General features: G+C 39.1%; 1 protein-coding gene across 2 annotated transcripts in view; it reads left to right on the top strand.

The window, feature by feature from the left end:
• Positions 1-4,779: 4,779 nt before the first annotated feature.
• LOC149169719 (plastid-lipid-associated protein 6, chloroplastic-like) overlaps positions 4,780-26,141 on the top strand; it is a 67,231-nt gene continuing 45,869 nt past the window's right edge. Inside the window, exon 1 of one of the 2 annotated variants that reach the window (XM_089428781.1) lies at positions 4,780-5,156. In XM_089428781.1, the coding sequence (XP_089284907.1) occupies positions 4,884-5,156 (273 nt within the window). In that variant the 5' untranslated portion in view covers positions 4,780-4,883. The remainder of the gene's footprint in view (positions 5,157-26,141) is intronic. The other variant, XM_089428782.1, reaches the window with a different exon arrangement.

Raw genomic sequence — 26,141 nt, 5'->3', positions numbered from 1 at the left:
AAGCAACATGCTTGCCAATAACGAATCAAGGAATTATAATATTTTGAGCTCCATTAATCATATTAAGTAATTTGAGTTGTGGTTCATCTTGTCTTGATTTTGTTTGCTTAAATCAAGGCATAATGCATGTCCTAGAAAATGATAGACACACATATACCAATCAAAACAAAACTTTAACTTCATACAAGGATGAATTAATCCATATGTCATGGTAAGAGAAGAATACTTTTTCTAAAACTAACCCCCTCTCCCATTTAATAACTGTCAAACATCCACTTAGTGATGCAAAAGTTAGATTTTCCATGATGTTGCTAACGACATCACAAAATTTGTTGCAACTTGCTATGTACTTTGAAACTCTTCATCTCCATATGCTTGAGAGCTTTATGAAGGAAGGGCACAAATTCTTGACTTAATTTATTTGTGATTCCTTATTGGCCAAAGTTGCTTAAGAAAAATAGAATTATGCATTCATGATAACACACGATATAAATATGATACAACTATAATAGTGTTCATATATAAAATCCATGTACGTTGCAAGGCTCTAAGTTAATTCTTGAAAATGCAACCACACATGCTTTATAACACAAGTTAATTCTTGAAAATGCAACCACACATGCTTTATAACACAATTGACTCAACATAATATTGATAAAGTATCCCATTATTAACAATAATAACAATGATTAATTTACTTAGTTGGGCACAAAATAACATAATTGTTGATTATAACTTGTTAAACTTGCTTGAAGGGATCTACCCATTGGCTTCTTTGGTTGGGCCTAACCCTAAGGGCGTCGAGGAGATTTGACCCATGACCTCCCAATTGACAAGATACTTAGCAACGAGAACTCGACCAATTAAACTATCCCTTAAAGCTATTGCTAAGCTTAATTAGTCTCTTACATTAATACAATTAAATGTTTAAACATTGAATCAAAACATTAATAATACTTTTATATATTATTCATTATACTTCTTACTATAAATATATAGTAATTCCAAAATTAATACATAATAATAATTATGCTTATGCACAGAATTCTTTTTCATAATAACGGGCTATCTTACTCAAATCTAAAATATTTTACTTGAAAACTTATTATTCATATTATTTATTGAAAACACCTAAAACATAATTTTTTTCCTTTAAACAAACGCATATATTATAAAAATTCTATAAAAACAAATAAATAATTATGAAAAACAATCCATATATTATCAACAACTCGTAACATTCATTAAAGCTACTAACATTCATTAAAATTCTTTTTCATAATAACTGGCTATCTTACTCAAATCTAAAATATTTTACTTGAAAACTTATTATTCATATTATTTATTGAAAACACCTAAAACATAATCCTTTTCCTTTAAACAAACGCATATATTATAAAAATTCTATAAAAACAAATAAATAATTATGAAAAACAATCCATATATTATCAACAACTCGTAACATTCATTAAAGCTACTAACATTCATTAAATCAAATTTGAAGATTGTATTATCCTATATATTCCGGACTAACCCAGAAAAGCGAAGTAAAATAAAGTGAAAAAGAAAAATTAAAACAAAATAAAATATAGTGAAAAAAATAAAAGGCAAAGTACAGATGAGATTAAAAAAAAACAAAAAAATATAAATCATAACTGGCCATAGGGAGTGAAAGCAAAACGGTGGGAAAAGAGAAAATGATAACAGAAAATATTAAAGAATTCAAATGAAAGACAAAATATTTTAGATTGTGAATCTCATTCATGCATTCAAGAATTTTGTTTCCTTGGAACAGGCTAAATTCAAAATCTGTTTATGGTTAGAGCACAGCGTATCACCATTAGATGAAAATTTGAGCAGTGAGGATTTTTTTGTCTTTTAACCTCATGTTCGATGCGGAGATTAGACTTCTTAGAATTTTATAATATATTTTTAATTAAAAATATAAATTTGCATGGACAGATATTCATGTTATTATGTTAGATTCACTTTGGGGTCTTCAAGTACCTTAGGAATCATGATCTAGAAGAAGAATTGGAAAAATAAAAAAAATTACATCAAGAAAATGGAAGAAAAATAGGAAAACAAAAATATTAAATAAAATACATAATATTATTATTAACATTTAATTTAATATTTTTTAAAAATCTTAATTTTTTTATTTACAGTTTATGTAGTTTTAGAGATTAGTAATTGACTTAACAAAACAATGTGAACTTAAGAGAAATAATTTTTTTAGTACTAATTATATATATTTTTAATCATTAACTAACTCAAACTATATATATATATATATATATTTTATTGTAAATATTAAATCAGTTTTGATTTATTTTAATTGTTGAATTATTTATCACTTTGAGAGATTAAACATTTTAAGGTATAAATTTTTCTTCAAATTTTGCACTCAAAAAATAGTTTATATCTTAAATTTTTTTATCACTTTTACTCTTGATAAATCCAGAATTAAGATATTTAAACTAATATTTAATAATTGTTTCTCAAACCAATATACTTTGTTTTATTGTATTATTATGTTTATAAATAATATGACTTAAACTCTTTATGAATAAATTGGTTATAATCAACTAATCAATTTTTACTTTGTAATCTTTATATATAAAAATTATTTATATATATATATATATATATATATTAAAATTAAATTAAAAATAATATAATTTAAAGTATTTTTCTTTTTTCATATTTTTCCTTTATCCCAAATGTAAATATAATAATAAATATGAAAATTAATAAATTATTATTATATTTATTATTATCATACATATAATTATATAATTTAATTAATTTATTGGTTGTTTTTATTATTTAATAATTGTTTTTATGTAAATATAATTATAAATATGAAAATTAATAATTTATTATTATCATACCTATAATTATAATTATATAGTTTAATTAATTTATTGGTTATTTAATTATATAGTTTAATTAATTTATTGGTTATTTTTATTGTTTAATAAAATTTTTATTTTATTTCTTTTCTATTTTCTAAGTTTTAATTTTATAAAATTATTTCATGAAAACTTATCTTTGGTAAGATGTAATATTATATTTTTGGTAATTGATTATACTTTAATTTCGATTGGTTTGATATCAAATTTTGATGAGAGTAGACTACGCGTATCTTCATAAATTTTAACAATCAAATAAATATATGGAGGGGTCCCTTGTCTAAAAAACTAGGGTCTAAGATACCAATTTGGTGTGTAGCGTAGTTGTGACCTCAAAATTAGATTATTCTTACTCTTATTATTATTATTGAAAATGTTTGGATCGTCATTAACAACAAGTAAAGTAGTTGTGATGCAATAAAATATGATCAATGATGTATTCGGGCCCAAAATTTTTCATGCTTCCAAAAGAATAAATCCTTCCATATTAGTTGGGGAATGATCAATATTATATTGAATTAGTTGGTTAAGCTAGGGGACTAAATAAGAGAAAGTGAGTTTGCTTAAATTGTAGGACTGCAATTCTCACAACCCACAATGGTGTAGGTTAGATGTTGAGAGTGAATTGAATGATTATTAATACCATGGTGGAATCATACTCTAGCGAGGGGCTCCAACTCAATATGAATATCTTAACTTAGAAGCCTTAGGACCTTCTCAAGCAAAATTAGGAGTGAATAAAGCTTTATTTGGGAAATACATGCTATAAGGTACAAAGGGGATGTGATTAAGCAAGTGATTACCTATCATGTGATCTATTGAATATTACCTTCACCCTAATTTTTTCCCAAAGCCATTTATAGATTCTAATTACATTTTGTGGGGAATGATCAATTTACAATCAATTAGTTGATTAAGCTATGGAACTTAGTGAGATAAAGTGATTTTGTTATTCTCTACAGAGAGTTTGGGTGTATGGAAAGCCTTGTGGGAGGTACATCTCCCACTATATAACTTGTTTTGAAAGAGCTCCACTATTGAAGGTGTTTGTGATACAGAAATTGGAATGGATAGAGTTCTTTGGACATCGAGGTTGATCCAGGTGGATATTGGTGGCCACCCACCTATTCCAATTGGACCCCAACATTGTTTCCTATATGTTTCCTATTTTTTAGCACAATTCACTGTTTTGAAAATTTTGATTTTTCGGCAATTTTTAGGTCCTGAATTTCCAAAGCTACTTTGTAGAACAAAATGTCGTTTTTTTGGGGAAACCAACAAAAATTGCACTCAAAATTTACTATCTTCAGATAAAACTTTAAGGTATTGTCAATTCCTATAACAATATTAACCCAAAAAAATATGTGTATTGCTTATATACATCTCAACACAAACATCTAATTATTCTAAAATTAATACATAATAATTATTATGACTATACACACAATCCTATAGTTAAGTATTGACACTATCCTATAATAAATATTTATTAGTATTATATATTTATTAGTAATATATAACATATATTAACTCTTAATATTGTGTAACAAGCCAAAGCAAAAAATTATTACACACTATTAAATATAATTATACAATAATGTTATATTTAATTTATAAAGTAATTATTTACCTAACATATATTTTTCAAAAAAAATATTAATTTTTATTTAAAATAAATTATTTAATCAAAATATATTTACTTATATTATATTAAATTAGAGTTTTTAAATTTTTTTAATAAAAAATAATATACAAACAATTATAGGGGTTTGCTCACCACTAACCATGAATAAAATAGAAGTGGCTGTGATTTATTGATGTATTGGGGCAAATTGTTCCGTGTGTTCAAAACCATGCGTTCACCAAATTAGAAGAAAGATTGTTTCCTTATATTAACAATTTGTATATATAGCCAATAGGCTTGTGGGCGAATGGCGAGGACGTTGGCGCGTCCATAAATAATCTATCATGATATCTGCTCGAGCCTATGCCTGCACTCTCCCCTTGCCAGTGCCAATTGGTAAAAGCTGGCCAAAAAATGCTCAAGAACTACGAATACGAGGGGTGGAAACGCCAGGAAGAAGAGGAGGCCGGAAAATAATAAGGATGCGGATGGTTGGCGCCAGGAGTTGGAGGGCAATAGCCGATGCCGATGCCACCGCTACCGCTGAGGAAGAACCACCAGCAGCAGAACCATCACCACCTACTGCTAGTCTTTCTTCTATCAAGGCACACTTACTAGTAAGTCTTTAGTTCTTCTCTCAAGGCGATATATTTATCAGTAAGTTTTAAGTTTTTAGTTTGAGGATGTAGTTCACCGGTTATGTGGGGAAGTTTAATTTTACACATATTGTGGGGAAGTTTAATTTTACACATATTGTATTTTAATTTTAGGCAAGGTTATATATGAAATGAAAAATGAAATGAAATTTTAATAGTCACGATATTATGAAATTAAATTTTAATGGCTGCGATATCATATATAGTGTATAAGACTATTAGTTTTTTTTGCATTTTGCAATTCAATCTTTTTATTATTCAAATTAATGGTAAACAAAAACTATATGCCTGAAGCTGCTATGAACAAGATTTCTATAATTAAAAAAAAACTCCTATCATGTAACTCCAATATAGTTTCCCAATATTAAACCAAAAACAATTCAAAACTATGAAATCTGTTAGTTACTGGCTGTAAGGAAAATTGAGTCACAACTTTTCAACGTGAATCATCCACATCCAGAAGTTTATTCTCTAAGCTTTCAGGTTCCTCTCTTTCTTCTTCTCCTTGTTTACTAGGAAGGGGAGGCTTAGGTTTTTATACCATAAAGTCTGACGTTGGCCTGAAAATGGTTTAGTCCGGTTGGAAAATCAATCTACAGTAAACCTCAAAATCTAGAATGAGATATTTGGAATAGTTAGAAATGAGAGTAAATTTGGGTAGATGATGATGCATACATTCATACATAGATGTATGTTGGTATGTGGTCCATGGGAGCACCTCATGATCATGAGGGGGTGAAGGGAATTGAATCCGTGCCTCTCAGCTTGGGAAGACATGATCAAGGGAATTGAATCCGTGCCTCTCAGCTTGGGAAGAGATGTCACTGCTTGAGTTATCTCCAGCTATAAATATTTAAGTTAGAGGGAAGTCATGACTGCTGAGGGAAGTCATGACTGCTTAAACTACTTGAAGAAGAAGATAATAACTTTTAATTATTTAAGTTATAGCCAATTGACATATATAGAGAAAGAAACACATACACATGCCAGTGTTTGACCTATGAAATTGCCCTTTGGGGAGGATTTAGACATGAGATCGGAGAGGGGTTGTTTCCTTTTGAAGTGAGCAACCTGGGTACCGATGTGCAAAATACCTGTCCCAACCTAGGAAAAACATTCCAGGGCTTAGTTTTATTCTCACTAAAGACTCTGAACATTGATATTAAGACATAATCCATAAAATAAAAATTAAAAAGGACAAAATGCCAATTTAAACTGGAAGTCCTCATAAGGAGTGTGCCAGCAGTTTGGAAATTGGCCACCCATAATCAGAAATGCAGTTTATTCTATAGGCTTCTGCTGGCTGTTTAGCAGCTATAATTGACCTGTAAACGACTCCATTCAAATGAAATTGTTGTGAGACAAGCTGCTACTTCGAGTTGCTGCATTTATGTTGCAGAGTGGTGTTATGCTCCTTGTTGCTGCCTCTGTGATCTAAAGCAATTACTGTCGTTGCTTTGCTGATTGTTGACTGTATCTTTGGAAATCACTGTGTTTGACCTTTTCAATTTTACAGTGTAAACGAGTGGATTTTATCATTGTACTGAAACCAAAACATTCACTCAATAAATTTTTTTTCAAGGTCATGATTAGGGAAAAACTAATAGGAATTTTCATTTTCTTTTGGGAGAAAGGCAGAAATTGAGAAGAGCAAGGTGAAAGAGAATAACTATAGCTATTTCCGTTTCTGGTAAATACAGTTATGTCCAAAGTGGGGATTCTGTGGATGAATTCGATTTTGAGCGTGATTAAAATTTAAAACAAACCTGCAAAGCGGGGATCTATTTGGTTGTGGAGTTCTTATACCATAGGAGGGTTTTCTCCACCTGAAATCTGTCTATTACTATCTGCATTCTCTATTTCTGTGTTCATTTTCTTTTCATTCATTCTATCCATCGGTCTGTTGAATGCCAGTATTGCTGCTGCGTCTTTTTTGGTTATGAAGAGAGGCGGCTTTCTCCACTACAGCTAGGGTTTTGACCCCTGCTGCCAACTCGCTGCAGGTAGCTTTCATCATGTGGTCAATTTTTAACCTAAATCCAGCCTTGAGCAAAAAACCGTGGTGTTCCAAGCCCCTGTAGCTAAGACCTCAAAGCATGGAGCTCATCAACCAGAGAGAGTATGTTTCCTCATGAAGTTATTATAAGTGTCAAAGAAAATAACTATTCCATTTCCCAGGAGTAAGGCTCTTTTATTTGTTCAAAAGTTTTTGGATGATAAGTTGATGGGGCAGTGGCTGAATCACAAGGTTTTAGGGCTTTGGCTAGAAGAAAAACTACTGCTGATGAAAGGATCCTTAAGTTTCATCCTTTATGGAGACATATATATTGCTTTCCTGTTTGAATGAAGGAGGACAGAAGCTTAATATTTCACAGTGGCCCTTATTTTACGCGCTATTGAAATTTGAGGGTTTTATTTGAATTGCAGAATGCTGGAATTCAACACTTTTACCTTTCATTTTCACTTTAGTGTACTTTCTTCGCTAAATTTGTTCCAACATCTGAGCCTATCTCATGCATATTTCTAGATAATGTTAGAGCCCATGGTTCCATGATCAGTTGTGTCATCGTGATGATTTGTATTATGTATCATGGTTAGTCAAAAGTGTGACCATTGTACTAGACCATGCTTAGTAATCTATGTAAACTGTTCTTTTCATCCAGATGGTTTCTCTAGACCTTTGAGGTTTGTATCATCTAACTGGGCTGATCTGTTTATTAAATATGAATTGGGCCGACCTGTGCATGTGAGACTTGGGGCTGGCCCCTTTGGAAATTTCAAATTTGCTCATGAGTTATACGGATGTGACAACAAAAAACCCATACATCCACTGCTAAGGGAAGATTTGGCGTTCTTACATGATGAGTGAAGGAGATCGACTATTTGGGGCTTTTGATGCTGAGCATTCACTTTGAAAGTCCACTTACCCATTTTGGAGGATACATAGAGATTGTACTTACTGGTTTTGTGGAGGAAAGGAGCACTTGGGAGGCCTTTAGAGGCTGGATGTCGCATCTTGAAGGGCCTTCTTTGCATCATTTGTGGAGGAAGATACCCTTCTTTAGGGTTGATTTCATTGTATATGTGGCACGATCAATCCATATTTTGGACTAATTAATGATAGAAGAAGGTGTTTTTACTCCCCCATAGGTTAGATTAGGGACTTTTTAGCTAAAGAATCAATATTTTAATGTAAAAGGAAGATGAACATCTCCCTATAAATAGAGACGCATTTCCTTATCATTTTCTCATGGATGTATTGGGGGAGAAATCCCTTGGCTAGTTCTGGAATTTTTATTACATTTTTTATTTTCTAATACGCTGTGGAAGGATGACTAGAGCAATTTCTTGTGGAGATGGTTTTGTGAATGATTTTGCAATTTTTATGGATTTTCATGGCTAGGGTTGATGGGTGATCTTGATTTTATGAGTAAATGGTCTCCCTGATATTGTTGGATTTGTTTATGGATGATTTAAGTGTAATTGTTCTTGTTTGGTGGAGATGGTGCATTCACTTCGTCTCTTCTTGGATGAATCCCTTCTTGAAACCATAGGAAGAATTCTAGTGAAGAATCTTTCCTTAACTTTTGGATTTTGTAAGATACAAGGGGGATCTTTTAGGGTTAGGAGTGGACAGCTCTAGATATCATTATAGATCCACTTGATTTCCCCCGAGGGAGTCCTTAGTTGATCCAATATGCCCCAAAAATAATGGTAGGAAGAAGCATTGGTCCAGTCCTTTCGTCAAACCAAAGGCTAAAATTCTTTCAAAACCATTTTGCTGGATTTACACTTCACATCACCTTGGAAGAATCCACTTCACATCACCTTGGAAGTCTGTGCCCTAATCCCAGCAATATTGACCTAAGGAAGCCTCCATTGATTTGGAGGTGAGCCTTCTTGAAATGTAGAAGAGGGTTGGTGAAGTGACAGTGGCCCCTCTTTGTCTTTGTTTTCATTCGGATTGCACTTGAGCTTTTCAGACTTTATCGCAAGAAGTTCGAGTTTCTGTGATAAGAATTCTATATCCAATCAGTAACTAGTTTGGAGTTGCCATATATATTTATTTCCACATTCCATATCCCTTTCTCGAAAGCAGTGGTCATCACTAGGCTGGCTACCCTTACATCTACTGAATTATTTGCGCTGGGCCAAGTCATTCAAAAGTGATATTGTTATGATCTGATATATGAAGAATACCTCCACCATGTTCTTTAGGGTTCTACTTTGCAGCTCCATTGAAAAACCCGTAAGGGATGGACATATTAACCTCCAATTCTCCAAACAGCTCACTGCTTTTTATGGATCTGACTTTTCTCACATGTTTTGAAAGCAGCTTTTACCTTGTACTAATCATGATAGGGGTTACTACCTTATCCCGGAAGGGGAGAGCGCTCCTACTAAGCCATATGGCCCATAGTTTCCTCTCTCACACACATATATGCCAATATTTAATATATGGAATTGCCCTTGTGGGAGAATGTGGACATGAGATCCCAGAAGTAGTAGAGGGGTTGACAGGTTGTTTCCATTTGAGGTTAGCAACATGGGTATCAATGTGCAAAATTCCTGTTCCAATCTCAGAAAACATTCCGGGGCTTAGTTTTATTCCCACTAGAAACTTTGAACATTGATATTAAAATGAAGAAGTCTAACTACTAATGATATGGACACATACATTACTAAAATAGGTCAATTCATGACCAAAAATGGTCAATGCACAACCAAAATGGGTCCAATCATGTAATAGTTAGACAGTTAAAATGTAATTTAAAACGAAACCAGAATGCCAATTTAAATTTGAAGGCCTCATGTGCAAGGGTCAGGACTATGTCAACCTGTTAGATCCTCACACTTGGAAATTGTTGCAGGTTTTTTGGGGCCGTGGATTCTCCGGGCTTCCACAGGTTATTAAGAAGCTATAATTGGCATGCAAACAGCTCCATTCGAACCTCATTGTAGTGAGACAAGCTGCGATTGCGAATTGCTGCATTTATGTTGTACATTGGAGTGGATGCTCTTGTTGCTTCCATGTTAACAATTGTTGTTGTTGCTTTATTGGTCGTTGATATGTAAGGACCTTTGTAAATTAATGTTTTTCACCTTTCCATTTTATTTGGCATTAATGTTTGGATCGTATAGAAGGCCAAAAATTTACTAGATAAAACCGTTTCAACTTTCATGTTTTCGGTTATAGGGTAAAACATAAGTGTTTTCATTTTCTTTTGAGGGAAAGGCCGAAATCAGGAACAGCAGGGGGGTTGGCCGTAGAAGAACAAAGCTGAGGGGAAGGAGAACGACCATACCTGTTTTTGTTTCTGGAAATTACAGTTATATTCAGAGGACAGACTCTATGGCTCCATTGTATTTGATTCTAAGGCATGAATTAAAGCAAACCCGCAAGACAGTGCTTTGTCTAATTGTGGAGTTTTCATTCCCCAGGAAGGTTTTCTCAACCTAAGATCTGCATACTATTGTGTGCAATTTTCTATTGCCGTGTTCGTTATCTTTTCATTTATATTTAGCGGTCTCTTGTTTGCAAGTGTTGCTATTGTTGGTTCGCTGTAATTTCTGGTTTTGGTGTACCGAATTGCTCTTAGGGTTTGTTAGTTGCATGCTCTGTTCTTTGTTCTTTATCCCCTGTTAGTTCTGTGAAGTGCATTGACTGTAGGCACCACAGGCATGGTAAGTGACACAGGATCAACACATACACAGGTGTTGTGATAAGATTCGCGGCCAAGGGGAAGATGTTCCATTTTTCCATTCAAACACTGGCTTTCAGTCTCTGCATTGAAGAACGTTCATATAGCTGAATAATCTGTATGATCAAGTGTGCAGAGAGGTGATATGCACTTTTTGTCCTGATCATGAACCACACAAAGCCCTGACCATGAAGCACACTGGTTGGTTCGAAATGCGTCGGCATTCAATATATTTATGTGATGGATCAGGGAGATAAATTTATAAATAATTCAACTCACAAAAGCCTCCATTCAGATAGGTAATATGCTGTTACAGATCAAACTGGTGTCAGTTCCAGGCTTCCTTGGCCAGTGAATCAATTGCCCAAATTGCATGCTATGTTGAAACCAATCAGCGGGCATTGCCAATAACTCAACAACTTTGAGTAAACTCTGCAACACAGTTGCATTACTAGGAATTGGAGACTCAGTGAACCCTTTGACTCGGGGTCAACTTAGACTCAACCACAAAGCTGTGAATTGAGTCGGGAAATTTCTAAAATATATAAAATATTCAAAAAGCAAGTTAAACAAGTATAAATCCATGCATAAGAATAGAAAGATGAACAAGTAGAGACCAGATATGTATGTTTGTTGATTTCTATTGCGTGCAAGGGTGCAAATAAGCAAACTCACATCACTTATTGCCTCAACTCTTTTTCTCACCAAGTCAAATCAAACGTGGTCAATTTTGAGTCAATCAGCCAAGTTGTGCAAATACTAGGGCATCCAAACTAGGCAGCGTGCAGAAAGTGAAACCTCCTTGTTGATTTGTATGGTGACCCACAAAGACCTAGCATCTTTGTGCTTGATATGAAGAGACAATGTGAAGATGGCCGATGGCACACTAACCTCTAGGTGGTAAGATTACATAACTCAACAAAATGAATCCTCAATGACAACATTGTAGAGGAGCAACAACATGATGTAGCCCATATGTAATGTCTTACCTAAATTTTTGACATAGTAGATGGCACTTGCTCAGGGTTGAGGGAAAGCTAGGCCCAATTAAAGGGCACTAACTTGTGAATACCCATGTTCACCATCCTGAATCTATAACCAAGAAGTCCTTCAGTCTTGGCATGAGCACATAGTCTATGGAGCAAGGTAGTCGCTGCCAGGTAAGTTCCAATATGAAAGGCTAAGAAGGAGACTTGTCCCCAAGGCTGAACATATTGAGAACAAAATCCTTCTCGCTCTTTAAAACATCCTAACTGTGAAATTCAAGTAGGGAAATAACGTAGCCGAAATGTCAATGTCCTCCTACTCGACTTCCTTCTTTATATCCAGTAAACCAAAATCCGTCTTCGCGCAAAATAAGGTAAAATGACCATACCAATCAATAGACTACCAGGCGTTGTGTGTTGATAGCTAGATGGAACCAAGGCTCATCCACATAAAAGTTGGAAATCTTCGGGGCACGCATAAGACTAATGTTGTCCAAAGCCACGGTACTAGTGACCAATAAGGTTGTTAGTAGGTGTGAAAATTTGGCTAACCCCGAATCCTATTGCAGCAATTGATGTTATTTCTTCTTTTGTTAATTTAATTAAACAAAATATTTGTTGTGTGCTATGGCAAATATCGAAACAAATACACTGCAACCTTCATGAAACAAATATTGCAGAAGAAATAAAACTGCTGGAAGAAATAGATGCACACACACAATATGACACCGTTATTTTTGGACTAAGTCCCCGGAAAAACCCAACTTGAGAAAACTAGTGCAATAGTTGAGGGTTTTAATATTATGCAGTAGTGAAAATTTGAGTACAAACTATGGATGCCCAAACTGGCTATCCAAACAGAGGAAAACTAGCAAAAATAACTAGTGAGGAAAATTCCTCACTCCACAGGCGATCTGACACTGACCTCAGCTCGAAATTGAGTCGTCCCTTGCTACCTCTGTGCAGTCTCTGTGTCAGCCTACGCAGTCACTGCATCCCTCTAGCTCGGAACTGCGTCACCTCTCACTATCTCGTCAGTTGCTGTCTGGGAAACTGATTCTCCTGGCCTTTGGAACCTCTATCCAACTTCTGGCACTGAGTCTCAACTTCTCCCCAACAAAACAAAAATCTCCTCTAGAGGGCTTTGCGCTGCCTCTCTGTGGCAATCACTGCCTCTCTGCAATGTACTCGTCGGAACTGGAAAAGCTTCCTCCGGCCTCACTATCTCTGCCCCTCTCTCACTACTTCGATCTCACTGAATCACCTCCGACAACTGAATACTGCTACTTTGGAGATTGATTTCCTAGCAAAATCGAATGCTCAACTGATTTGGTGTATCTTCTCCAAGCCCCATCGACTTTTTCTTATAATCCTCTGTTGAGACTTCAATGGACTCGATTAAGCCTTAATCGATTGCTAGGATTAACTAGAAAATGATCCATGTACTTTTCTAAAACATTCTCACCATGACTTAATTAATTCTGATTAATTAGTCATATTCCCTAAGTTTAGACTTAGGAAATATTTAAAAAATGACTAATAATCTAATTAAGTCGTCTCTAGGTGGAATTTACAGAAACGATTTCTGGGTTTTGGAGATCTCATGTATTCTAGCCTCTCTACAAAAATTCGTGGCTAGAACACATCCGATGCTACAAAAACTAACACTCCCTCTTAGCAAGGAATGTGTTTTAGAGTTGCTGCCCCCTGCAATAACACCTTATCTCTGCATCATCTCCTGGCACATTGTTGACGTCTGGCTACTGTTGCCCACCAACCACTGTACAACTCTGATATATGTTGCATCTGTGCTATTGCTGACCCTGCACTATGCCAATTGCACTATTGCCAACTCTGCATTGCACTCCCCAACATCTAACATGCAACTAGACTCTGCATCTATCACTCTGGCATCTGACTACATCTACTGCCATTGATCCATCCTGCTACTGAAATACTGTGGACTCTCGTAGCAAGGTTCTGATTCAAGAGGTGGATCTCTTCAAGAATCCTGCCCATCTGTAGCACTCTTGGGCTTACAAAACCAAATCACCCCATTTGACTCCCAGGGGTATGTCAACAAACATAGTGAAGTCTTCCTCCAGCCTAGAGAAAAGCCTATTGATCTTTGTTGATGCTGCCTGTTGGTCTTGCTTCTCCTCCTTGTCCTTCTTCCTTAGAGGACATTAGTTGCTATAGTGGCCAAGCTCACCACATCTGAAGAACTTGACCTTCGACAGGTCCTTCTTCTTTCACTGCTCCCCTTATCCCTGACTGGGACCCTTCAATGCGAGGGACACATTCTCCTCCTCCTTCACCTGCTTCGATCCGCTGTTGCTGCCACTGATGGAGCTCTTCACTAAGTCTTTCCTCAACTCCTCCTGTTGCAAATCGGCCCACATCCTATCCCACCTTGGCAAGGTTTCTCTGCCCAAACTGCTTTGGACGAATGCCTGTCACTCATAGGAGACACTGTTGAGTGCCAACCGTACTAGCTCTGCGTCTTGAGGTGTTGCTCCAACAGCCTGAATCCTGGTGAGGTAGGGGCCTATGCGTTCCCCCTTCTGCATCCTAGTGCATCTCAGCTTTTCCTCCAAGTACATCTTCTACTGCTCGGAAGTGCCTTGGTATAGCATGGAAAGTGTATCCCACATCTCCTTGGTCGTTCCCTGGCTCACTATGTGTGATACAATGTGATCTCGAACACCGTCAAGAATCAACCTCTTTTCCCTCACCATCTCCTTTTAGTATTCCTTTAGTTGATCTACATCCGTGGGGATATCTACCACTGCATCTATGAATGGCTTTAGACCATATTCATCTAGAAGGAAGGACATCCTTGCCTTCCAGATGACATAGTTGGAAGCATCGCCCAACCTGGCCTGATCTCGTAGTCTGATGGTGGCCATCTCAACAAAATAAGTCGAAATCCTCCTCTTCTCTTCTGCTCAAATATTGCTAGGCTCTACACACTCCCTATTGGAGTGAGTAAATTTACTCACAACGGCTGCTGATCTACAAGAGAAAATCAAACCTCTGAAGCTAGAAGTCCCCTGAGGAAAATTTCCCTCGGTGTGTGTTCTTTCTTCTTCCTGACGCTATTTTTCACAGGCAACTGTTGCAAAATACTGCATCCAGCAAGAGATTTGCTCTGCAAGGAAAATGCTGGCTACTCCCTCTGGCTCTGGTAATCCTCTATCTGGAGAAATCTTATTTTTCTGTCGCTCTCTCCTCAAGAAATTGACCCTCCTGGCCAAGAAACTGTGTTGCCTCCGATGGTTTTGAACTGCTGCTTACATAAAGCTACAAAATTCCTCTTCCCTTCTGCTACTGAGCTCTCCAGCGTACAATTTGTGCTTTGATACCATGTGAAAATTCGGCTAACCCGAATCCTATAGCAACAACTGATGTTATTTCTTCTATTTGTTAATTTAATTAAATACATTATTTGTTGTGTGCTATAGAAAATATTGAAACAAATACACTGCAACCTTCATAAAACATATACTGTGGAAGAAATAAAAATGCTGGAAGAAATAGATGGACACACACAATATGACACTGCTATTTTCAGACTAAGTCCCTGGAAAAACCCAACTCAGGAAGATCGGTGCAGCTGTTGAGGGTTTTAAAATTATGCAGTAGTGAAAATCTGAGTACAAACTATGGATGCCCAAATTGGCTATCCAAACAGAGGAAAACTGACAAAAATAACTAGTGAGGAAAATTGCTCACTCCACAGGCGATTTGACACTGACCTCAGCTTGAAACTAAGTCGTCCCTTGCTACCTCTGCATAGTCTCTGCATCAGCCTACGCAGTCACTCCATCCCTCTAGCTCGGAACTACGTCACCTCTCATTGTCTCGTCAGCTGCTGTCTGGAAAACTGTTTCTCCCGGCCTCTGGAACCTTTATCCAACGTCTAGCACTAAGTCTCGACTTCTCCCAAGCAAAACGAAAATCTCCTCTAGAGGGCTCTGCGCTGCATGTCTGTGGCAATCATTGCCTCTCTGCAATGTACTCGCCGAAACTGGAAAAGCTTTCTTTGACCTCACTATCTCTGCCCCTCTCTCACTACCTCAATCTCACTGAATCACCTCCGGCAATTGAATGCTGCTACTCTGGAGATTGATTTCCCAGCAAAATGGAATGCTCAACTAATTTGGTGTATCTTCTCCAAGCCCCATCGACTTCTTCTTATAATCCTCTGTTGAGACTTCAATGACCATGATTAAATCTTAATAAATGGCTAGGATTAACTAGAAATCAATCCATGTACTTTTCTAGAACATTCTCACCATGACTTAATTAATTTTGATTAATTAGTCATATTCCCTAAGTTTAGACTTGGGAAATATTTAAAAAACGACTAATAATCTAACTAAGTCGTCTCTTGGTGGAATTTCCATAAACGATTTATGGGTTTTGGAGATCTCATGTATTATAGCCTCTCCCCAAAATTTCATGGCTAGAACGCATCTGATGCTACAAAAATTAACAGTAATTCCCCAAAACATGTCAATGATCATGTGTACGAATTTTCAGAGGTCTCTAATTATAGTTCGAACCCTAAATTTAATGTTAAAAAACTCATAAAAGTCTTGGAAAGTTAAGGGAGTCTTTGAGACTGCCATAGCTTTATCTAATGAGGCTTACAATTAGCGCAAGGGTGATGGTCACATAAGAGGCAAGGTTTTTCTGAGGTTGAGAGAGTAGGAATGAAATTGGAGGACAACTAGTGGGAACCATTGAAAATTAGAAACCAAGCATCGCATATTTGGAGATAGTGGACACAATGTGGAGACGGGAAGGAGTGCAAGTAGAGAAAAGTGAAAAAGAAAGTAAGAAGGGAAACATGTAGAAGAAAAAGAAAGAGATGTCAATGGGGGGAACATCTTTTATAGGCCTTGAAAGAGCACTAATCACAAGACGAGTCACACACATTGAATCATGGACAAATTGGGGTGATATGCCCCTTAAAGATTGGCACTAGCTTGGACAGTTAAATTTACATGCAGACGTGCTAGTAATGTGGTAGGGAACAAATTTGCATAGGAGAATTGTGCAATGGATCAACATCCAATCTATATTCTTCACTTGTGGTAGAGCTTTAGGTGCAGTGTGTCCGTGCCGTTCAGCTATCATCATTAGCCTGATTATCATGTTATAATGTAAACCTATTCTACATGTATATGATGTAAATAATATCAGCAGATCTGTGTCATGTATGTAATTGTCTAGGTAAACCTACTTTTCTAGTGACGATCTACATTCTGAGAGGTTTTTTGTCTCACCAATCCATTCTTAGATGGTCGACAGAGTTTTCCTTCAGTCTTACCCCAAAGCCGGAATGAATTTTGTCTCTGGGATCTTCAGCGAGTGATCTGATATTGATCATAAACTAAACTGAAGTAGAATTGATTATTTGCCAACAGTGAATTGATCGTTAACCTTATATGCTGAATGTGGAAGACTGAAGGAAAGCAGTTGATTCAAGACTTAATCAAGAACTTAAGAAACATAATTAAACATGAATTTGCAGCAAAAACAGAGATAGAAGACAACAAACATTGATTACGGAGTTCGTCCTTGATGGACTACGTCTTCGGGTCTGCTTTCAAGATGGGCGTCCACTTTATTAAGATTGATCGAAAGAGGTCTTTTACTGATCCAGATTTAAGCAGGAACGCAACAAATTACAGAGATAACCATATACACAAAGATGCAGCGGAAATAATACTTCATTTCATTAATGGAAAATACTGACATATGCTTACAAACAGAAATGGCAATAAACTAGCTAGGGCGATGGTAGCTTATCTCTGAGAAGAGATGTGATGGCTACATGCCTCTGAACTGTTCTGAACTGTATTACAATGAGGCTCGAAGGCCTATTTATTGTTGAGAAACAATGGAAAACCCTTCACATACCGAAACCTAACCCTAGAAGATGAAACGCCAAATTGTGGGCCCCGTTTGGGTAAATTGGTACATCAATTTCTCGGGGTCGTAACTTTGGCATACGATCTCCGTTTGACGCGTACGATAGCTCGTTAGAAAGATCTATCCGAGTACTACCACTTACTTTGGGAGGCAATATAGGGCTCGGTCGCCCCAGAATTCCAAAAAAACGTCGTTTAGGGCCTCAAAACGCCTCCGGAAGTTCAGGACCCGAAAAACTGCTAAAAATAGTAAACTGTGCTACAATTAAGGAAACTGAAAATGCTGAGAAAGACAATGGTGGGGGTCCAGGTGGACCTGGCAGGTGGCCACCAATATCCACCTGGATCATTCCTCCCCCCTTAGGAAGCAATGGTCCCCATTGCGTTGAGCTCCTCCATGAGATGAGGAAACCTCTGCTGAACTTGTTCCCTGGTGAGCCACTTGCTCTGCTGAAGGAGTTGGCCTGCTTTGACAACTCGATACAGTTGGATATGCTGTTGGCGAGTGTTCTTGATCTGTGTGTCCATGATCCGATCAGTTGCAGCTTGTTCCATGCAATCTGGATTTAATTCTGTGGGTTTGAGCTGTTCTGCAATGTCGGATGTGTCTAGCAATGGTGGAAAGTATGGCCGAAGGCGGTCCACATTGAACACTGGGTGCAGGCCAAGGAATGGGGGAATGCTGAGCTCAAATGCATTGTCTCCCATAGCCTTAGTAATGGTGTAAGGACCATATCGAAGTGGTCTCAATTTCCGATAGGCTCCAGTAAGGCGTTCCTTTTGCAAATGCAACCAGACTTTGTCGCCCACCTGAAACTTGTGTGGCACCCGGTGTTGATCATGTCGCTGCTTGTACTTGGCATTTGATTTCTCAAGAATGTCATGGACCTGCTGGCGAATATGTTGGATGCGCTCAATGAAGCTGGTGGCCTTATCTGTTTCGGACTGGACATGAGCTGAATTCATGTGAGTAGCTGCAAGTGGCATGGCCACATCAATGGGGCATAGTGGCTGGAATCCTAAACCCACCTGAAAAGGGCTATGGCCAGTGGAGCTGTGAAGAGCTCGGTTGTAGCTGTGCTGAACATAGGGGAGGCTCTCGTCCCATGTGCGTGGATGCTTTGAGTTATACATGCGCAGAATGTGCACAATCATCCTGTTGACAATCTCTGTCTGGCCATCAGTTTGAGGATGGAAGGCTGTGGACTTCGTGAGTTTGGTGTCCAGCATTGACCAGAGACTGGACCAAAATGTGCTGAGAAACCGACTGTCCCGATCTGAGATGATAGACTGTGGGATCCCAAAGTGCACCCACACTCGTTCAAAGAAGAGTTTAGCAGTGGCTTCTGCTGTGATATTCTTCTTGCAGGCCATCATAATGGCCATCTTTGAGAACCTGTCGACGACCACAAAAACACAGTCATTTCCATGCTTAGTGGAAGGAAGGCCTGACATGTAATCCATGGAGATGGATTCCCAAGGTCGACTAGGGGTAGGCAACGGGGTATAGAGGCCTTGCTTCTTAATGGTCGGTTTGGCAATGGCACAGGCAGTACATGATCGGATGTACTTCCCAACATCCTGTCGAAGATTCGGTCAATAGAAATAGTTTTGCAGTACTGCCACTGTTTTCTCGACCCCGAAATGCCCAGCAGCCCGACTGTAGTGTGCTTCCCAAATCATCTTGGCACGCTCGCTTGAAGGAACACAAAGGTGACCGAGGTGGCATAATAGGGCATCCTGGAGGTGAAAATCTGCAACCTGCCGACCCTCCAAGAGTGTCTGGTATGTGTGGCCGAATTCTGGGTCGCTTTTGTAGAGAAGTGGCCAATCAGAAGTCTCGTGCCCGCAAGAGTTGAGCACGGTGGTTAGCGCCATGATTGGTGGTCGACTGAGGCAATCTGCAACATTATTGGTGCTGCCCTTTTTATACTTGATATTCAAGTGAAACTGTTGCAGGTATGTAGACCACTTCTGATGGCGATCATTCTGCAATTTCCCTTGGGTCTGTATGAATTGCAGAGGTCGGTGGTCTGTGTGGATGACCGTTTCCTTCCCCAAAATGTAATGCTTCCATTGTCGGCAGGCCTGTACAATGGAATACATCTCTTTATCATAAGTGGGGTACTTCCGGACTGTGTCTGAAAGTGTTTCACTGTGATATGCCACTGGATGTCCATGTTGAGTAAGGACTGCCCCAATAGCATAGTCAGAGGCATCTGTCTCGACCTCAAATGGTTGTTGTAAATCTGGTAACGCGAGCACTGGTGCCGTGCAGAGGCGATCCTTCAACTCCCTGAATGCCTTCTGTTGAGATTCAGACCAAAAGAATTTTGCTTTCGCCCCGCCCTTGGTGACTTGACTCAAGGGCCAAGAAATATGAGAAAATCCCAACACAAACCTGCGGTAGAAGTTGGCAAGACCTAGAAAGCTGCGGAGCTCTGTTAGAGTGGTTGGAGAGGGCCAATCCCGAATGACTTGGACCTTGGCTGGATCGACATGCACCCCCTGTTCATCAATGATGTATCCCAGATACTGGACCTCGGTCATGCCAAAAGTGCATTTCTCCAAATTGGCACATAGCTTGTGTTGCCGCAGTGTTTGGAGAACCTGTCGGATGTGGTGGAGGTGCTCTTCCCAACTCTGGCTGAAGATCAGAATGTCATCCAAGTATACTACTACAAAGGAGTTGGTGAATGGCCGCAAGATGTCATCCATTAGCCTCATAAAGGTTGCAGGAGCATTCGTCAATCCGAAAGGCATGACCAACCATTCGAAGAGGCCCTCCTTGGATTTGAAGGCAGTCTTCCACACATCTGAGGGTTCAATTGGTACCTGGTGATATCCTGACTTCAGATCGATCTTGCTGAAATATTTCGCCCCCTTTAGTTGGTCTAGGAGGTCATCAATCCGCGGGATCGGGTACCTATTACGGACAGTGATCTTGTTCAGCGCCCGATAGTCAATACAGAGTCTCCACGTCCCATCCTTCTTCTGTACCAACACTATCGGGCTCCCACAGGGCGAAGAACTCGGACGGATGTGACCTTTCTGTAGGAGCTCCTGAATCTGCCTCTTGATTTCATTGTTCTCCAGAACGGAGCGCCGATAAATTGGTCCATTGGGTAGCGGCGCACCTGGGGTCAGATCAATGGAGTGCTTGACTTGACAGTGCAGAGGAACCCCTGCCGGGGAGGTGAAGATGTCTTTGTACTCCTCCACAATCTTGTCCATTTGTAGCTGCCGTGCAGAGGGACCTCGTTTGGAGGCCGCGGCCACTGTCTTCTTCTTCCCTTGAGGGCGTATCATCAGGAAAACAAATTTCCTGGTTTTGGAAATGATCTTACTGCATTGTTTTGCAGTAATCAAAGAGATGGCGGCAGGTGGTGGTACCTCTGGTATCCTGAACAACTTATTTCCCAATGTAATAATAACAGCACGGGGCCTTGATTCATACACAGCATGTCGCTTCCACAAGTATGGTTGTCCTAGTAATACATCACAAACTTCAAGGGGAGCAATGTCACACAATACCTCATCCGTGAAGGGCTTGATGTTGTATGGAAGGCGACACTGCTGGCTCACGCGAAGATCTCGCCCTTGGTAAAGCCACCCAATGGTGTATGGTTGTGGATGTGCTGTGGTCGGTAAGCCCAACCGCTTCACGACCTCTGCCGAAATGAGGTTCTTTTGACTCCCGCTATCAACAATGAACTGTATCGGGGAGCCCTTGACCCACATCTGGGAGTGGAAGAGACGCTCCTCCTCCTCTGGATCTTCGGGTTCATTTTTCTGGATCTTTGCGGTAGCAACAGTGGCGCTGGGATCCGCATCAATGATCTGCTTCCCTTTTTCATACCCCTTATCGGGTTCTGACTCAGAGTCGGAACATGCATCTGATTCTGAAACCTTTAGCTCAGCCACCAGTGACTGTTTGGCCCGACACTCACTTGTGTTGTGAGTGGAGCTCTTATGGAACTCGCACCATTTTCCAGTGTCCTTTCTCGGCTTCGCGGCGTTGCTCTTTGCTTGCAGCTTCAGCTGGTTGTCTTGGGCTGTCCCGCCTTGGCTTTGTCCTTTGTTCTGTGGTTTAGGGGCACCTTTCCCCTGCTTTGGATTCGCAGATCCAAAGTCTCGCTTCTTTTGTTTAAACTTCTGCTCGACTTTGACGGCATACCGGTATGCTGCGCCGAGCGAGGGGATGTTTAGGAACTGTATTTCTTCCTGGATGTACTTGTGCAGGCAGCCACGGTATTTGAGTATCAAATGTTGCTCCGAATCCTTGATACCCAACTTTGTGCGAAGGGTATGGAAAAGATTGGTGAACTCCGGCACATCTTGGTCCCTTCCCTGCCGCAGCGTGGTCCACTTTATGTATTCATCCTCATAGCTTCCGACAGGGTAGTACTGCTCCTTGATGGCATCCCGGAACGAATCCCAGGTGGGTGCGGCTGAAAATAGTGAGCCAGTACTTTCATCCTTCTGCTCGCAGTAGGTTTCCCACCAGTCCTTGACGTGGGGGGCTGCTTTGAGAAGAGAAAAAACAATCTTTTCCCGACTCGAAAATTCATGAACAGAAAAATAACCCTCTAGCAGATTTAACCATTTATCTACGGCATCGGCGTCTATCTGACCCTCGAATATGGGGATTTCAAAATTAACTTGTACCTTAAAGGGTGTGGCGTTTCCAGAGGAGCTGCTGGAAGCCGATGCGCCGCTTCTGGGTAGCCGCTGAAGGATCTGCGCAAAGCTGTCCATCATCGCGTTCCGTTGTCGCTCGAGCGCTTCTTCGAGCAAGATTTTGATGGGATCTCCTGCCCCCTCGTCTTTCTTCTCGTCCGCCATGGGAGGCCGTCGGGATTTGCGAGGCTGGTCTTGCAAAGGTTCAACCAGTTCAAGCCCTAACTCCTTATATCCCGACCTTGTTGGGGACATGCAAAGAAAAACAGAGAAAAAGCAGACCGCTCTGATACCACTGATCCAGATTTAAGCAGGAACGCAACAAATTACAGAGATAACCATATACACAAAGATGCAGCGGAAATAATACTTCATTTCATTAATGGAAAATACTGACATATGCTTACAAACAGAAATGGCAATAAACTAGCTAGGGCGATGGTAGCTTATCTCTGAGAAGAGATGTGATGGCTACATGCCTCTGAACTGTTCTGAACTGTATTACAATGAGGCTCGAAGGCCTATTTATTGTTGAGAAACAATGGAAAACCCTTCACATACCGAAACCTAACCCTAGAAGATGAAACGCCAAATTGTGGGCCCCGTTTGGGTAAATTGGTACATCAATTTCCCGGGGTCGTAACTTTGGCATACGATCTCCGTTTGACGCGTACGATAGCTCGTTAGAAAGATCTATCCGAGTACTACCACTTTGGGAGGCAACATATGGCTCGGTCGCCCCAGAATTCCAAAAAAACGTCGTTTAGGGCCTCAAAACGGCTCCGGAAGTTCAGGACCCGAAAAACTGCTAAAAATAGTAAACTGTGCTACAATTAAGGAAACTGAAAATGCTGAGAAAGACAATGGTGGGGTTCCAGGTGGACCTGGCAGGTGGCCACCAATATCCACCTGGATCATTTACACAGCAAAAACACCAGACTGAATGTGCACATAGACACTTTTGGTCTTTGTCAACAGAAAGCTCTCTCTCCTAGCTTTCCAACGTCTATCTTGGTTCCCAATTCCGCCTCTGGACGACCAAGATACACTGAAAACAAGAACTGCCTCTCTGGCTCAACATCTGCATACAAGTCTCAAAATCACTCTAATTCCCTTCTACATGATCAAAAGGTTGAATTTATAGCTCCTTAGGTTCATTCGAACTCCTGATGCCAAACTTAGGCATGTATGAGTTGCATTAAAGGTTGAATGTCTCAGTCTTGTTACAAGAGGACACCTTAGGATAAAGTTACATGGTGGTTGAATTAATTTAGAACAAACTGCAACCAAAAAAACCCAAAATAGACTTTGGATAAGCGTTAGACTGCTGGCGGTCAGGTAACGACGCAGAATAGTTTGATTGTTGGCATGTGAGCAGCCATGGTCTAACCACCGGTGGACATCTGGCAGCTTTTCCCCGGCGGTTTTGGTTTGCTGTTGTGGCTTCCCCCCAGCGGTTCCAACGCGCTTAACAACCTGTTCACATGCTGACAACCTCCGACAACTTCCGCGTGGTTACAACTGAGAGTTCCGCTGTGTTGTTTACACTGCGGTTTTGACTTGACTGCTCACATGCACCTGACGGTTCCGCTGTGGTCTAGTCTCCACGGTTAGGGACTGTTATGTTTGCATTGTTTTTATATATGATTTGACAGGGTTTGTAATAGGTTTTGTTCCATAGGTTTATTACATAGTGTTTGCATTAGGTCTTAGAACTTAGGTTTAGTGCTAGGACTAACACCTTTGCCTCTTAGCATTTAGGACTTAGGTTATGTAGTATAGGTTATATACTTAGGTTTTTAGACCTTATTTTAGGATTTAAACCCCTTTACAACACCTTATTAAAAAAACCATTACAATCAACATTGTCACATTATGACAATAATCATCAAACACCATATCAACAATTTGGACCACATCCACCATGAATAAAACTAAAGACCATACTGGCGAGTTGACGAAGCTGAAGATGAACTTAAATCTCTGGATACACTGGACTGACAGGATCCTCCTGGATCAATCCTCTCCACTTAAAATCTTTTGGACCACAAAAGTTTGATTTAAGCAGATATCAGGTGAGGGTACTGTTCCTTCACTCTTCCGATCTCACAAAAAGATAGAAAAGATAGATGAACGCCTTAAAAATGTGCCTCTTCGAGGGGGCAACCTCCTTTACATTACACAAATGAACAATTCTTGGATGATACAAATGACAAGACCTCCTTTCTATATATAGGACTCTAAGGGGTCATAATATAATCAGAGCCGACATAACAATAATAATGTAAGGGCACAATAATAACAATATGGGGACTATATGGGCACAACAATATAATAAGGGGGTTCTACTAATAACAATAAGGGGTTACACTAGTAGTATAGGGACCTAACATGCCCCTCTCCTTAAAAAAGTGTTGTCCTCAACGCTTGAGTAGTTCTTGATGCTTCTCTATAAATTCTTTTCCTCCCATGTGGAATCTTCAGCGGGTAAGTTCTTCCACTTGATGAGATACTCTGAAATTGATCTATTTCGTAGCTTTCGATTTCTCGGTTTTGTGATTGCTTCAGGTTCCAATATGATTTTTCCTTCCTTGTTAAGTTCTCGCAATACTGCTTGAACTGGGATCTTCTGCAACTTTTGAATGAGTTCCTACTCCTTTGGGCATATGGATATATGTAAGGCCTGATGTTTGGAGGAACACTTCGTGGAATCAAATGAATAGCATGATCATGATCACGAATAGGTGGGAGGCCTTTGGGAGTCTCAAATACCTTGGAATGATTGTCCAAAACGTTTTGGAGATCTGGAGAAATACATGATTTCAATGTGGGATCCTCTAGTGAACATAATTGTGCAATTACACCCCGTTGTTCTTTATTTGGAAGCTTTGTCATGCTGTTAGAGTTGATTATCTTTCCAGGGTTTCCTTCGATACCCCTCAATTCAACTTCCTTTCCTTCCCAAAAAAATTTCAAGAACAGTTCTTGAAAATTAAAAGCTATCGTACCCAAAGATTGTAACCATTGGACTCCTAGTAAAACATCAGCACCACCCATTGGAATGGAAAGCATTGGATTATTCAATACATATTCTCCCATGGATAGCTTGATATTATGGCACTTTCCAGAGCAATTTATGGTTCCTCCACTTGCAACCATCACTTGACACTTCGGTGCTGGATATAGGAAGCAATTCAATTCCTTAGCTATCTTATAATTAATAAAATTATGGGTACTGCCTGAATCAATCAACACTCTTACCTTTTTCTCTTGATATGTCCTTCTATCCTGATAGTTTGAGGAGTGGTAATTTCTTCCAATGCGTTACAAGATATGGTCAGATTGATTTCTTGAGACTCGATGTGATCTTTCAATTCTTGAACATTTTTCTTCTTGATATGTCCTTCTATATTGATAGTTTGAGGAGTGGTAATTCCATCCAATGCATTACAAGATATGGTCGGATTCATTTCTTCTTTCTCGATGTGATCTTTCACTTCTTGAACCTTTTTCTTCTTGATATGTCCTTCTATCTTGAGAGTTTTAGGAGTTTTAATTTTTTCCAATGCTTTAAAAGATATGGTCGGATTCATTTCTTCTTTCTCTGGGGTTGGTTCTTGGTGTATATACTCTTCT

Source organism: Pinus tabuliformis, chromosome 4_2 (assembly GCF_031772625.1).
Source record: "Pinus tabuliformis cultivar Carrire ecotype Pingquan chromosome 4_2, CPIR1, whole genome shotgun sequence".
Lineage (NCBI taxonomy): Eukaryota > Viridiplantae > Streptophyta > Pinopsida > Pinales > Pinaceae > Pinus > Pinus tabuliformis.
The sequence above is the reverse complement of the archived record's forward strand: the minus strand, read 5'-3'. Positions and strand labels throughout refer to the sequence as shown.